At 51.9% G+C, this 14,339-nt stretch overlaps 2 protein-coding genes across 11 annotated transcripts in view; one reads left to right on the forward strand and one right to left on the reverse strand.

The window, feature by feature from the left end:
* Positions 1 to 163: 163 nt before the first annotated feature.
* PLEKHJ1 (pleckstrin homology domain containing J1) lies at positions 164 to 1,362 on the forward strand. Its single transcript, XM_079328634.1, has 4 exons — positions 164 to 345; positions 475 to 538; positions 925 to 1,106; positions 1,143 to 1,362. Exons 1-3 carry the CDS (start codon positions 167 to 169, stop codon positions 988 to 990), a joined length of 309 nt encoding a protein of 102 aa, XP_079184760.1. The 5' UTR covers positions 164 to 166; the 3' UTR covers positions 991 to 1,106; positions 1,143 to 1,362.
* A 9,146-nt stretch (positions 1,363 to 10,508) lies between these two features.
* The window catches only part of DOT1L (DOT1 like histone lysine methyltransferase), a 71,526-nt gene continuing 67,695 nt past the window's right edge, over positions 10,509 to 14,339 (reverse strand). For 6 of the 10 annotated variants that reach the window (XM_079328522.1, XM_079328525.1, XM_079328521.1 and 3 more), the window contains exon 28: positions 13,314 to 14,054. In XM_079328522.1, the coding sequence (XP_079184648.1) occupies positions 13,486 to 14,054 (569 nt within the window). In that variant the 3' untranslated portion in view covers positions 13,314 to 13,485. Of the gene's footprint in view, positions 10,918 to 13,313; positions 14,055 to 14,339 lie in introns of those variants that run through there. The other 4 variants (XM_079328519.1, XM_079328527.1, XM_079328526.1 and 1 more) reach the window with 2 other exon arrangements.

The raw sequence follows: 14,339 nt of genomic DNA on the forward strand, positions 1-14,339 counted from the left end.
CTCCACTCACCTCCTTCACCTCAGTTTGGGAAGTTGCTTTTGGCTGCTCTAAGCTGGGAGATGCTGTGGGCAGCTGCCCCAGGTACCCAGAGCCACCAGGGACTGGGAGAGGGGCTGGAGGCTTGCAGGGTCATTCCCAGCTCATCTTCATTAACAGCTGCTAATTATGGCCTGGCAGAGTCTGAGGAGGGTTGCAGGGGAGCACCTGCAGCTCTGCCAGGACCTGCCTGGAGCCTGTTCCTTGTCCCTGGCAGGTTTCATCGAGGAGCCAGAGAGGAAATACTGCTTTGAGTGTGCCACAGAGGAGCAGTGCCAGGAGTGGGTGGAGGCACTCAGGAGAGCCAGGTGGGCTGAGCCCCAGAGCCAGGGCAGTGCTGGGGGCTCTGGGATCAGGAACTTGTCCCAGACAAGATTCCTTCCAGCTTAAATAGCATCTGAAACTTCCCCACATCCTGCCCTGCTCTTGTCTTGCAGCTACGAGTTCCTGAGGAGGAGCCTGATTTTCTACAGGAACGAGATCCAGAAGATGACAGGGAAGGTGAGGGAACCCCTGCTGGTGTCTGGTGTTCTCAGCTGGTGCCTGAGGTTTGGGTGGCACCAGGGGCTATTGCTGCCAGTCCTGCCCAGGCTGTGTGTGGGAAGGAGATCCCAGATCCCACAGGGATCTCCACACCTTCCCTGGCTGCTCACTCCCACCCACAGCCCAAGGTTTGGCCTGGCCTCTGGGGGGTCTCTGGAACTTCACAGCAGCCCTGGGCAGGTCCATGGGAGGAGATGCTGCTCACTCCTGCCCCGTGCTGGGAGCATCCCTGCTCCAGGGAGGGAGGTGCTGTGGCTCCCCTGGCCCTTGGGAGTGTCCTGTGTGTCCCAGGGGCTGCTGGGCTTTGTCTGCATCTCACTGGTGCCTCCCTGTGCTGCCCACAGGACCCCCTGGAGCAGTATGGCATCTCTGAGGAAGCTCGTTTCCAGCTGGGGGCACACAGGCAGTGACCCCCCTGACCTGGCTGCAGCTGCCTCCACCCCAGCCCTGCAAGGACATCAGCTCCCACAGTGACCACAGGACTTTTTTATTTATTACCCAAATCCTTTTGTACGGTTTTTTTTGGGTTTTTTTGAGTTTGTTTTTTTTTTTTTTTTTTAAGGGACTTTGTTGCACATTCCCAGTTCTCCAGCTGGGGAGGCTGAGCTGCTCTGTGGATGCTGCAGTGGGAGCAGAGCCCCCAGCCCTGGGTGAGCAGGGGATTGAGGATTCCCAGCTCCTGCTCTCCTCCAGGCCCTGCTGGGGCCACCTGAGCAGCTCCAGCCCTTCTGCTCTGCCTGTCCTGAGGGGCTGCTGGCCTTCCCTGGCTCAGGATCCTCCTGCAGCCCTGGAGCTGTAAGAACATGTTGTGACTGATTTCTGGGCTCCAGGGAGGAGTGGGAATTCCTCCAGCTCAGATGGAGAGGACAATCTGCTCCCCTTTGCAGCCACAGCCTTTTGGGATCTTCTTTTCCCTCCCCTGGGCAGGTGCTGGAATTCCTGGGGGCTGGATAAACCCATCCAGAAGAAGAAAGCTGCAGCACCCGAGGGAACAAAGACAGGGAGAGATCCCTGAGCACTCTGCCTGTCTGCAGAGCTCTGCAGTGCTCCAGCTTCCCAGGGAGGAGAGGCAGATGGAGGAGCTGGCAAAGGCAGGAGCTGCTGCCTTTGGCTGGAGGATGGAGCTGCAGGACTGCAGCAGCTCAGCCAGGCATTAACCCTTCATTCCCTGAGCCACTGCTGCAGCTTTTCTCCCCTCTCTGTGTCCCCTTTGTCCAAAGGGACAGACCAAAAAACTGTGCCAGGGTCACAGGGAACCAGGGCTGCCTGTCCTGCAGCTCCTGCAGGGAAGAGAGAAGGATTAGGAGCAACATCCCATAAGATCAACCCTGGCTGCAGCTGCACCAGAAATGAGGGATGGAGGGCACTCCCCACACCCAGAGCTGCTGCAGACCCAGACTGGTGACTGCCAGAGCAGCTTCCCTGGAACCAGCCCAGGAAAAGCCTCTGGGAGGGGCCCAGGTGTCACTGGCAGGGCTGCTGGGGCAGGGTGGGGGCTGGGGCTGGGCTTTGGGAGCTGCAGCTCTGGGTGTTGTTCCCCTGCTGCTGCCCAGCCCAAGGAGAGGGTGCAGCAGCCTCTGAGCTGGGATTGAAGGGAATTTTGGGGTCTCTTTGGCTGGGAATTAATGCCCAAAGCAGAGCCCACACTGCAGCCTGTGGTACCCTGGTGTTCCCTCTTTACCTCATGCAGCTGAGTAGCAGGAGTGACACCTGTCACTGATGCTTTTGTTTTAATCTCAAAGCTGAGATTTTCCCCTCCCCAGGTACTCCCTTTGCCTTGAACCATTCCAGGTGCTTCAGAAATGACCAAAAGCAGCCAAGGGCAGCAGGGAGCAGAGTCCAGGGGGGGTTGCCAACAGATGGCAGCTCCAGGGAAGCAGCAGTGAGGGATTAAAAGCAGGAGCACACAGAACTGTGCTTTAGGGAATCAGTGTCCTTGGATGACTCCAAAGTGCATTTTAATCCTGCCCAGGCTGCATTTTTACAAACCAGAGCTGATCTCAGCTGGGCTGGCAGCACTGTAGCAGATGTGTCACCTGTGCCTTGCAGGATTTGCACTGCCTCCCCAGGTGGAGCTGCCACCCTCCAGTGTCACTGTGCAAAAATGGGTGTTTCATTTGCTGTTCCAGGGAGCAGTTGGGTGAGCAAGAGCAAAGCCCAACGCTGATTTAAATGTTCATCACCAATGACATTTCTTAACTGAATGTACAACAAAAGCTGTGAAGAGTTGCCAGGGCCAGGCCAGGCCCAGGGACTCAGATCCATGGTGGGGCAGGGCTGGGACACGGGGTGGGATTTAGGGAGGGAGGACGGTACTTTGTAGACACTTGGAAATCTGTATCAACTGCTGGTGATTTACAGACAATTGCTCATTTTTCACACTGCCTTTGCTTTGCTACAGCTGGGTCCAGGCTCCCTGAGAGCCAGCTGAAGTTATTTCTCTGTTGTACAGTGAACATTCCCAATAAATCCTGTTTTAATCTTTGTGATGCTCAGAACTGTTCTACAGCACCAAAACCTCCCTGGGAGGGGTGGCTGGAGCCAGCTCAGGGCACCAGGAGTGATTCCTGCTCCAGCTGGGGATGGCTCCACAAGGGGCTTTGGAGAGGCTTTTTCATACAATCAGAGACTATTCTGGGTTGGAATGAACCCTTAAAGGTCATTTAATCCAAGGGGTTTGGTTGTGGAGCAGGGCAGGGGCTCCAGAGCTGTGTGGAAGAGGAGCTGGGTCAGGCTGGGGGCTCTGGGTGAAGCTGGGGCTGTGTCTCATTTGAAATCCTCCAGGGAAGGAGCTCAGGAGTGTTTGTGGCTGCCTTGGGGTTTGGTGCACTGCTGGCTCCAAGGGAACCAGGCTTGGATGGGTTGGGAATTACAGAAACATTTAGGTTGGAAAAGAGCCCTGAGGAGTCACTGAGCCCCTCCATGACCCAGCCCTGCCACCCTGCCCCGTGTCCCCTGGTGTCACATCACCCTCTGCTCCAAGCCAGGGCTGGTGGCTCCACCCTGGGCAGGCTCTTCCAATGCTTCACAAACCTTTCAGTGAGGAAATGTTCCCAAAATCCAACCCAAACCTCCCCTGGCCCAGCCTGGGGCTGTTCCCTCTCCTCCTGTCCCTGTTCCCTGGAGCAGATCCCAAATCCCCCCTGGCTGTCCCCTCCTGTCACAGAAATTCCCCCTGAGCCTCCTTTTCTCCAGGCTGAGCCCCTTCCCCAGCTCTGTTCCCTCCCCTGGACACTCTCCAGTGTCCCTTGATTGCCCAGAGCTGTCCCCAGGCCCTGCTGTCCCTCCCTCAGAGCTGCAGGTGCCACCTGTCCCTCTGTGCCCCCCAAAATCCCCAAAATCCCAAACTCCAGCCCGTCCTGCTGAGGCAGTGAAAGTCCACACGAGCTCAGTGTATTAAAATACAGACACTTTAATATAAAGACAAAACTTCAAAGCATCATTTCAATTACAAATCGAGGGAGACACAAGAAATTAAGTGGAAGGAGGGGAGCAAAAACTAACTCTTACATTGTGGAGAATTAGAAAGGCTGGGTGGAAATATATATATTATACATACATATATACACACCAGAATTCACACTACTGCTAGGCAGGAATGAAAGGAATGACAGGACAACTTACCAGTATTAAAAATTAAAAAAAAAAAAAATTAAAAAAGCAAAAAAAAAAACCAACCAAAAAAAAGATAAATTAGGGGAAGTTTGAATTTTAAATAATTCAGTTTAATAGGCTAAACTATATAAACTAATTCCTATTCACTAGGAAACATCCCATATCACTGTCCTAAGAAAATGGGTTTTTCTAAAAATCCATTGAAAAATGGATTTTTATTAGTAGTTAAAAGTTTACTAATCAATTCCTGAGCAACAGCAACCTCATCATCTACTGCTTTCCCCATCCAAGTCCCACTCAGCGAGGGCAGGCTCTCACTCCTAAAAAGTTTAAGTAGAACAGAGACCTAAAAAGTTGGGTTTTAATTGGAAATCGATCACTTCAAAGATTAATAGGTTAAAAAAGCCAAGCAGGATGGATCAACCCATTCCACCTTTTTCCTCAATAACTCCAGAGATAAAACCTTTAAAAAAATCATTTGACTGCACCAGAAAAGCAACCAGATGTACCTTGAGAAAACCAAAGGATCACAAATCTGAGAACTTCAGGGTTAGCATTATCAAACTTTGAATTTTCAGATGTGATTTTTGTTTTTACACCATAAAGAACTCAAGGAGCCTCTTCAGGAAGGTCCCAAACCTTTTTGCAAAAAGCAAAAAATTACTGGAGAATTATTTCCCAAATTTTGTTGTCTTGGGTTTAAACCCTGAAGTTCCCAATAACAGCATCTTTCAATGCAATATTCAGTCTAAATAGATATTTATATATTTATAATGTATAAGGATAAATAAAATATGGCACAACAACATTTTGAAACTGGAACTGCAGCTTTTAGTGAAAACCTGATCTGCAATTGGAGCAGAAAATGGAAATGAAGCAACAAACAAAAGAAGAAAAAAACCCTTTAAAACCAGTAAGACTTTAAATATTCACACACTGACTGCACATCTGTGCTCCCAAAACTCCAATTCCTGTGATTTTTCCTCAGTGCTGCAAAGATATTTCACAAAAACACTGTGTAGTTTCTGCTCCCCAAAAGGATTTTGGGTTCACAGCCCTGTCTAAAGCCCTCCCTGCTCCCAATCCTTAATCCTCTCTGTGCTTTTGGCTCAGGCAAAACAACAAGAAAAGCAAAATTTCCCATGACAGCCACGCCTGGGAGTTGGGATAACACCAGGATGGAGTCACAGAACACATGGAGAATGTTCAGGTTCCCACACCCTGGATCAGAATTTCAGCACCAAAAGCAAATGGGTCACACAGCATCACCTCAGCATCAGCACAGGAGAAATCCCAGAATCCTGGGGAAATCCTGCTCCAGAGCTGCACCCCTGGCTCCAGGGACAGGGACCCAGGACAGGCAACCCCAGGGCTGGGAGATGAGGAGGGAAGGAGGAGCAGCAGGGGAATCACCATGAGCAGCCTGAGAAGCTCCCAGAGCTGGGAGTGTCCTCTGTCCCTGCAGGACCTGGAGGGGCAGGGGAGCCAGAGCACCCTGAGGGCACAGGTGACACAGGTGACACAAGTCCCACAGGTCCCCAGTGCCAGGCTGTGCCCCCCTGAGCCAGGGCTGGATGCTGCCAGCACTGCCAGGATTGTCCCTGTCACCACTCCCTGGCCTCTCCTCTGCCTGGACTCTCTTCCAAGTGGAAAATACCAGCTGGGGGTAGCAGATGCTGCTTTCTGAACACACAATCCCAACAAGAACCAACCCCCAGGCTGCCTGTCCATGGTGACAAGAGTTCCCCTGGAAGGGGAGCCCAGCAGAACAGGGAGATCCAGGCTCAATTCCAGGGCTGGGATGAGATGGAAACAATGAGCACAGGCAGAGAATTCCCTGGGGTGGGGAGCACCTGAGCTGCCTCCTCTTGTACCCCACAGCACAGGGGTGAAGCTGCAGGAGCAGCAGGTGAGGTAGGTCTGGCTCTCACCCACCTCCTCCCAGATGTGTCTGTACAGGGAATCTGAACAGTCTGGAAAGATAAGAAAGCACCTTTAAAGGTCATTTAGTCCCCACAAAAAGGCTGAAGAAGTGACCCCAGTACATGTCTCAGAAGGAAACGTGTCCCCAGTGGGGTGAGGGCAGGGACACAGCCCCAAGCAGCCCTGGGGCAATGCTGGAGATGTTTCCAGGTGGGATGGAAGAGCTGATGAGGCTGGAGACCCCTCCAGTGCCAGGCTGCAATTGCTCAAGTGACTTCCTCAAGGATTAAGTTTGACTAAAGAAAGTGACTCAGCTTGAACTGAGTGTGACCCAGAGCTGGGCGAGTTTCACACTAAGGAGTGTCAAGTCCTGGGGATTTGGAACCTCTGGATCCAAAAAGAGATGAGTAAATCCATTCATGACCAAGTGATGTCACCTTCTGCCTGCAGGACTGCAGGGACTGTGGGTGTGATCCCACCCTCAGACCCCCCAAGCTCAGCCAGTCCTGGCACAGGGACAATCCCACTGCCCGTGCCAGGCTGAGCCACAGCCAAACCCCAGCCAAGAGCAGGGCAGCACAAAGCCTGCACTGCAAGATAAACTGCTGTCCCCAACAGGAAGGAAGGAAAAGAGATGGAAGCACAAGAATTTCTGATCTGTCTGGTCAAGGAGACACAAATTCCTGCTGATGAGAAGGAGCTGGAGATGATGCTCAGTCCCAGAATGCCAGGGACAGTTAGGATGTGCTGCCCTCCCTGCTGCTTCCCTAAGAACCTGCTTCTCCTCCTCTGTCCCACTGCATCCACAACTGAACTGAAGATGTCCCCTGGTTGTGCTGATCCACACCTTCCTGCAGGGAAGAGCCAGGTTTGTACCAAGCTGAGGTGAGGGAGGGACCCTCCACACCCATCACCCCTGCACCAGCCTCTGCATCCTCAGCAATGCAACTGCTGGCTGTCCCACACCCCTGGCTGATGGAGGAATTGCTGCTGAATGACTCATCTGCAGCAAATCCCAAATTTAGGTCCAGTGCCTTTGGAGCCCTCCCAGCACTGTGGCTCCCAGGGGACTGGGCCTGGCGAGCCAGAGGTGGCAAATCCCCAAAAAAGGAAGAGCCCACGCAAGTCTTGTTCCTCAAGGCTGACATTTAGCAGCAGGGACAGGTTTTCCTCAGCACAGCACTCAGGAAGTTCCATTTTTTTGGCAGCACACTTGCTCCAAGATGTGTTTTTGCTTCCTGGCAAGTCCTTTGCTGGCAGCAGGGGCGTGGAGGAGGGGGAACTGTGTGACTGGAATGACTGGACCCAGCACCAGGAGAAATTCTCTTTTTTGGAACTGTTTGGCTTGGATTGCTCCAAAGGATCTTCAATTATTGCAAACAGGTTTCAGCTTCTGGCTCGGTGTTCCAGCAGTGTGGCCACATGGATCAGATCCCACCAGCTCCTGCCTTCAGCCAGGTGAAAGCTCTTCCCAAAGTGCAGACAGAGCAGGAAGGGGCTGCCCAGGAGTTGGACTCAATGAGCCTCCAGGTCCCTTCCAACTCAGGATGTTCTGTGATCCCACGATTTTAAGCAATAAAAGCTCAGGGAGAGGGAAGACAAAACCAGGAATCTCTTGGCAAAAGCATCTCCCAGCTCAGCCAGTGCTGTGGCACCAGTCCCAAACTCCCCCTTGGCTTCCCACCTCAGAGCCCCTCTGGAAGCACCATCTGGGAATTGCTACCAGCAGCAGAACAGGGCAGGGGCTGGGCTGGGGGGAGGCACTGGCAGGGCCAGAGCAGCTGCAGATTCCAGCAGGTGGGAACAGCAGGACCTGGTGCTCAGGCAGACTGGATCCCTCTCCAGGAATCCCAAAGATTCATTCCTGGTCTGGTTCCCTTGGGCCTTCCTGGATGACATCTGGAGAGTGACAGGCTCAGCAGTCCTGGGCTGGCAGTGGCTCAGTCACAGCTGAGTGTGAACTCCAGGGGTGGTGCTGCCCTGAGCCAGCCCTGGACACCAGCTGGCCACCAAAGCAGTGACCAGAGGTGACCAGAGGGACAGACAGGCTTTGATTTCCACACACTCACCAAAGAGCAGGTGACAAACTCCTCACCCAAGGCCTTTGCTCCAAAGGGTCCTGGAACCATAGAATTGTTCAGGTTGTAAAAGATCTTCCAGATCAGTGAGTCCAGCTGTGAGGAGACAGTGCCCAGGTCCCCTGCCCTCTCTGGGAGCTCAGCCTGGCTCCCCAGAACTGCACAGAGCACATCATTGCCACCTGCACCTGTCCCTCCTCATGCAGGGAGTGCTGGGTGCCAGCAGGGTGACACAGGGCACCCAGGCCTTGAGCAGGGCTGGGAAGCACAGAGGGTTCCATGGAATCTGGGGTTGGTTCCTTCTCCAGCAGGAATCCTGTGAGTGCCTTGGGCACCAACCAGAGCAGGACAAGAGGGAGGCAGCTGAGTTTTCTTTCTGGATTTCCATGGCTGGAGGTGAAGGGAGGCACAAGAGCCCCAAGAGGCACCACATCCTGGTCCCTTTGCAGGAAAGGATCTGATAAAATCAGGGGGATGAAAAGCTTCTATTTGTATTTCCTCCTCTCTCTCTCTCACCAGAGATATAAACGATGGGGGAGAGGCAATTAGGAAATTAATTAAGGCTGCTGCCCCTCCAGCAATCACTCATTGACAGTCTCCAGAGGCCCCAGCACTGTGCTGTGTTCTGGGGAAGAAGCTGGAGCTGCCCAACTCCCAGCTGCAAAACATCTGGGTTACATTGTGCTCCTGGATTCCAGGACATACACTGAGTTTGGCTCCTACGAGAAGCTACTGGATGTTCCTCTCACCCCCAGCTCCTGCCCTCCCCAGGATTTCCTTGTGCTGCCAGTGCCTCAGCAGGACACACCAAGCAGAAAACATCCCAAAATGCCCCCAGTCTCAGGGATTTCAGTCCCTTCCAGGGGATAAGGAGGCAAAGCCAGACCCCAGAGTCTGCACAGAGGCTCCCATGGAAGACACTCAGCAACCAACACAAAACTGCACTTGGTCCAAAATCTCTCCTGAGCCTGCCCAGGATGAGGCACAGGGAGCTGCAGGGTGGGAGCTGCTGCAACCCCTCACCCCCTCTCCAAACACTTCCAGCCCTGCTGGATCCAGGCAGCAGGAGGGCACAGGGACCCAGTGACCCCACCCCAGAGGCAGGAGCTGAGCAGCTGTTTGGGACCCCAGGATGCTCCAGGGAGCTCCTGCCAGTGCCCAACTGCTGCACTGGGAGACACCAGGGAGCACCAGAAGGGAGTTAAAGACAGTGTTGCCCCTCTGAGCACCAGGGTCAGCAGGGAGGTGTTTTCCAAAGCCTGGATGTGATTTTTTTTTCCAGTCATTTTGCTGTTGCAATCCCCTTTCTACTGTAGTTTCCTTTATTGGTGCTTGGCCTGACCTGAACTCAGACCAGCCTAATTTCTATTTAAATGGACCCTCCTTCTCCTCCTCACTTTGTGCACTTGAATAAATAAGCTTTTACAAGTTCATTGTGCATTGTACAACTTAAAAATAAAGGAAATAAAGCATAGGAAACTTAGAAGTTTTCATCACAGCTCTATAAAATCAGCCCTTCCTGCACACACAACACCGAGTCACGACACAAGTCCCTGCCCCAGGGGGGACAGTGGCAGCACAGGCAGCCAGGTCAGGGTGTTTTTGTGAACTACAATTCAAGAACCTACTCAAAAGCAAAGGAACATGAAAGCAAAATGCACCTTGTCAATCCATGTACACAGCCAAGCCAGGTCAGTCAAGTATCAAAGCCCTACCAAGGAAAAACGTCGTGCTTGAAGGAAAAAACAACGAGCTGAGCAAACCCTGCAGCAGGACAGAAGGACAATGCTGAGTCTTGCCAAGGCTGGGCAAAGGGCTGCAGCAGCTCCAGGGAGCTGTTCACACAGCTGAACACACCCTGCTCACACAGCAAGGGCAGCCCAAGAGCATTCCCAGACCAGCCACCAAAATTCACAGTGACCCCAGCACCAGCAGCAACTGCAAATGGCCCAGGGAAGTAGTTGGGATGGGGCAGGACTTGGATTTCTCCTGTTCCAACTGTGCCTGAGTGGGCTGTGCCCACCCAGGCTGCTGCAGAGGGGAGCACAGAGCCCTCCTTAGCCACAGACTCAATTCAACCCACCCAGTTCAAAAGCACCTGGCTCAGCCCAAACCAAACCCCAGGGAGGAGAATTCTCTGTCAGCCCCAGCTGCCAAGCAAGTGGATTTTGGGATATGAACAGAGTCAGGGGAATAAATAATCTGCAGACCTTTAAGCACTGGGTTTGGCATTGGTCAACCCCCTAAAATCAGCACCAAGGATTCAAACCAGAGGCACAGTTCTGACGGACAAAATAGCACCGAGGAGGCTCTTTTACATCTCTGCTGGTGTGCCAGTCCTTTAGTATTCAGAGAATTTAATAATAATAATTTGTATTTATGAGTCTAGGTGGAATAAAATAAGTCAAAATTGCTTTCACTTTAAAAAAAAGATAAATACTTTATCTAAACTATCAACAATACAAACTGGAGCTTTAAGCATTTCTTTTGCCTTTTTTTTTTTTTTTGCCTTTTTTCCTTTTTTTACTCAGATTCACAGTAAATGTTTGCTCTGTTGTTTAGGTCTTTTTTATGGGTTTTTTTTAATATATTTTGTCCAGTAGTAAGAGAGTAGAAACCCCTGCACAGGCCAGGTGAGCACCTTTCAGTGGAAGCCGAGTGAAGTTGGTCCACGTTGTCCTTGCATAGGTCACATTGGGTTGAGGTAGAAATCCTAGTTACCTGCACAACAGGAGGAGAGGAAGAGACTCATCTAAATAAAAAGCAAAAATCTGCTGTGTTGTTAGATGTGTCAATCATTCCTACACTGCTCCAAGACCTCCTCAGATGAAGCAAATCTTGACCCAATCCCAATTAGAGGGAAGGATGGATGTTCCAAGGGACACGTGGCCCCTCCAAATGCTGCAGTTTTTCAAGCTGTGACTGTGTTGAACTCTGTCCTATGGGACTGACATCAAGTGAGAGGAAAAGAGCAAAAAAAAAAGGTATTTCACCCCTCAGTACTTCACCTTTTTATAGTACAAGTTAATCTGCTTTGAGTTTGTTATTATTATTATTGTGGGGGAGGGATATTATGAATTATAGAAAGGTTTGGGTGGGAAGGGACCTCAAAGCTCATCCCATTCCCCCCTGCCATGGACACCCCCACTGTCCCAGGCTGCTCCAGCCCCATCCCAGCCTGGCCTGGGACACTGCCAGGGATCCAGGGGCAGCCACAGCTGCTCTGGGCACCCTGTGCCAGGGCTCCCCACCCTCCCAGGGAACAATTCCTGTCCAATATCCCATCCAGCCCTGCCCTCTGCCACTGGCAGCCATTCCCTGTGTCCTGTCCCTCCATCCCTTGTCCCCAGTCCCTCTCCAGCTCTCCTGGAGCCCCTTTAGGCCCTGCCAGGGGCTCTGAGCTCTCCTGGAGCCTTCTCCTCTCCAGCTGAGCACCCCCATCTCCCCCAGCCTGGCTGCACAGAAGAGAAGCCAAGCAGGTTCCTTCAGTCCCCAGTTCCTGGTTCCAGCCCTGGCTCCTCAAGGACTGAACACATCTGTTCTCCCTGAATCCAGGACACTGCTCCAATACCTGACCTGCCTCCAAGTCACAGGGCTTGGGATCACAACCACCTCTGCTACCATCAGTTCTGTGCTCCACAACCCACCTTTGACACCCAGCTACTCTTCTACAAGTCCCTTCTGTGTCTCTATTTTCAGAATGTTTCAGTGACAGGGACTGTCACACCTGATGAATCCTAGTCCAGCATAACCTCAGTCCCAGGTAATTCTCACACAGACCCCAGACTGCCCCTCCTCACCATCCCAATCTTCCTCCATGCCCATTCTCTCCCTGTTTGGGGTTTTCCAGGCTCCCCTCTCTGCTGGCACACAAAGCCCTTCCTCAGCCTCTCTCTCCTGGCAATACTTACGTGCCTCCCCAAAGCCTAACCAGGGGTTTGTGGTGTCTGAGGAGGAATTTGATGAGGAAACACTACACACAATGCACAGAGGCTCTCTCAGGTATGTTGTAATTGAGTTTTATAGGCAGCAAAGTGTGTTCAACCACGTTTGTAGCTTTGGTACCAGTGCAGAGCAACAACATCACAGACCTACAAGGAAAGCAGGGAGCCAGCTCCAGGGCTGGATGCACTTGGCAAGCACGAGTTGGTACAGCAGGATTGCCACAGAGTGTTTGCATGAACCACAGTACCCAGCTCTGTGGTGGTACAGTTTATTCTGGAGCAGCTCTAGAGACAGTTCAATAAATACCTGCTTCAGGAGAAATGCACACAGCCTCCAGAACCCTCCTCTCCTATGCCTCAGTGGAGAGTGGAGCCCACTTCCCCCTGCACATTCCCTGTGCCTCCAGGGCTGGTGAGCAAAAATAAAACATCTGCTGAGACTGATCCTGCTGGCCCTGGCAGCAAGTCCAGCACAGGGAAGTGACAGGGGAGTCACAGCCCTTCTCTGCTACCTGTGGTTGTGTTTGCAGTGGTGCAGGGGACACTGACTGCACTGCAGGCCCAGGGAATTCACTCTCCAAGCAAAGCTGAAGCTTGTAAGCCAGAGATTTTTAACTTTATGACTATTTAGAGCAGCTGTTGTTGACTGGCAGCTCTTACTGATCACCATGCTGTCACACAGAGCCACAGAGGCACTTCTGAGCTCCTCAGTGCTACAGACAAGGACTGGTTTGGGATAAACAGGCTGTGCAGGGTGTCAGATGGGCAGCATCCACTTCCAACAACTGCATGAAACCACATGGAAAATAGACATTTCCTCCTGTCACTACCTCCAGAAAGAATACTCTCTCTTTCTATTAAGAGATCTCAGCTTGAACATAACCCTGAGCCAGAGCAGACAGAGCAGAGTTACCCCTGTGAGCACCCCTTGTCGAGAAATCCTGACTCCCAGAACAGAGAACACCAACATTTTCCATCCTCTGCCATCAGGTAATGTACTCCCCACATTTTAGAGCTTTTTATTCCCATTTCAGAGGTTCCTCTCCCATTTTAGAGGTTCCTCTCCCCTTTTAGAGGTTTCCCTGTCATTTTAGAGGTTCCTCTCCCATTTTAGAGGCTCCTCTCCCATTTTAGAGGTCCCTCTCCCATTTTAGAGGTTCCTCTCCCCCTTTTAGGGATGATTTTCCCCGTTTCACAGGTTTATTTCCCAGAGCTTGGCCCCGACCTCTCTCTCTCTGTCTCTCTGCAAAGGAAGAAGCGTCAGTGAGCATCTCGCACGCAAACTCCTCTGCTTTGGAGTCTGGCCTTACCTTACAAAACAAGAACTGTTAGCTAAGCAAGCTCTTTATCGTGGCTTAACCCCCGAAAGGTGCGAAGCATAAGGAGGCTGCATGCCAAGGGTGAGCCACATGGCGGCCGTGCCAGCGCGGGGCAGGGGCGGGTGGTGCACTGTGAAGGAGGGGCGGGAGGGTTTGTGCTGCAGAGAAGCCAGTTTAATAGATAAAGAAGAGTTAGACTGGACAGGAGCAGAGGAGGAGGAGGAGGAGGAGGAGGAGGAGGAGGAGGAGGGCAGGAACGTCTCAGCAGGAGGGATGGAGGGCAGGTTCTGCAGGAGAGCAGGCTCGGAGTTAGAAGCGAGTAAAGGAGGAGGGGGAGGTAAGGACACGTTAGGAGGGGGAGGAGGGGGGTGGAAGACAGATTGCACTGGAGCTCTGTTGAGGTGCTGAGCAGGTCTAGCCTCACTAGATGGTACTAAATTAGAGGAAGAGGGGAGGAAGGATGAGGATGAAGTGCTGGCAACAGCCTGCAGAGGGTTTAAGCTTAGCACGGTGCTGCTAGAGACAGCACTGCTGCTGAAACTGGCTCCAAATTGATGAGGAGAGGAGGCAGAAGGCACCACATGGTTAAAAATACCTGCAAACAGGAGAGAAAAACTCAGCTTCAACAGATGGGCTTTGTACAGTCTCAAGTGACAAGAGAAACAAAACAAAAAAAGAAAAAAAAAAAACAGAAACAAACAAACAAAGAGCAAAATTATAATAGTTACAGCCCCATACAAAAATATGCAGTGTGAGAAGGCAGCAAGCAATGAAGAGATAATGGTGCAGGCCAGGAGGTACAAAAGGTTCCACTTACCTTTCCTACTGCCAACCTCTAAATGGCACGAGGAAAAATGGTCAGACCCAAGAACTGTCAGCT

Source organism: Erithacus rubecula, assembly GCF_903797595.1.
Source record: "Erithacus rubecula genome assembly, chromosome: 28".
Classification (NCBI taxonomy): Eukaryota; Metazoa; Chordata; class Aves; order Passeriformes; family Muscicapidae; genus Erithacus; species Erithacus rubecula.

Excerpts from the sequence above, each read along its gene's own strand:
- PLEKHJ1 (XM_079328634.1), top strand. The coding sequence starts at position 167 with ATGGCCTGGCAGAGTCTGAGGAGGGTTGCAGGGGAGCACCTGCAGCTC. Across the intron at positions 346-474 it reads GAGGCACTCAGGAGAGCCAG|CTACGAGTTCCTGAGGAGGA; the intron begins GTGGGCTGAGCC and ends CTTGTCTTGCAG. Across the intron at positions 539-924 it reads TCCAGAAGATGACAGGGAAG|GACCCCCTGGAGCAGTATGG; the intron begins GTGAGGGAACCC and ends TGCTGCCCACAG.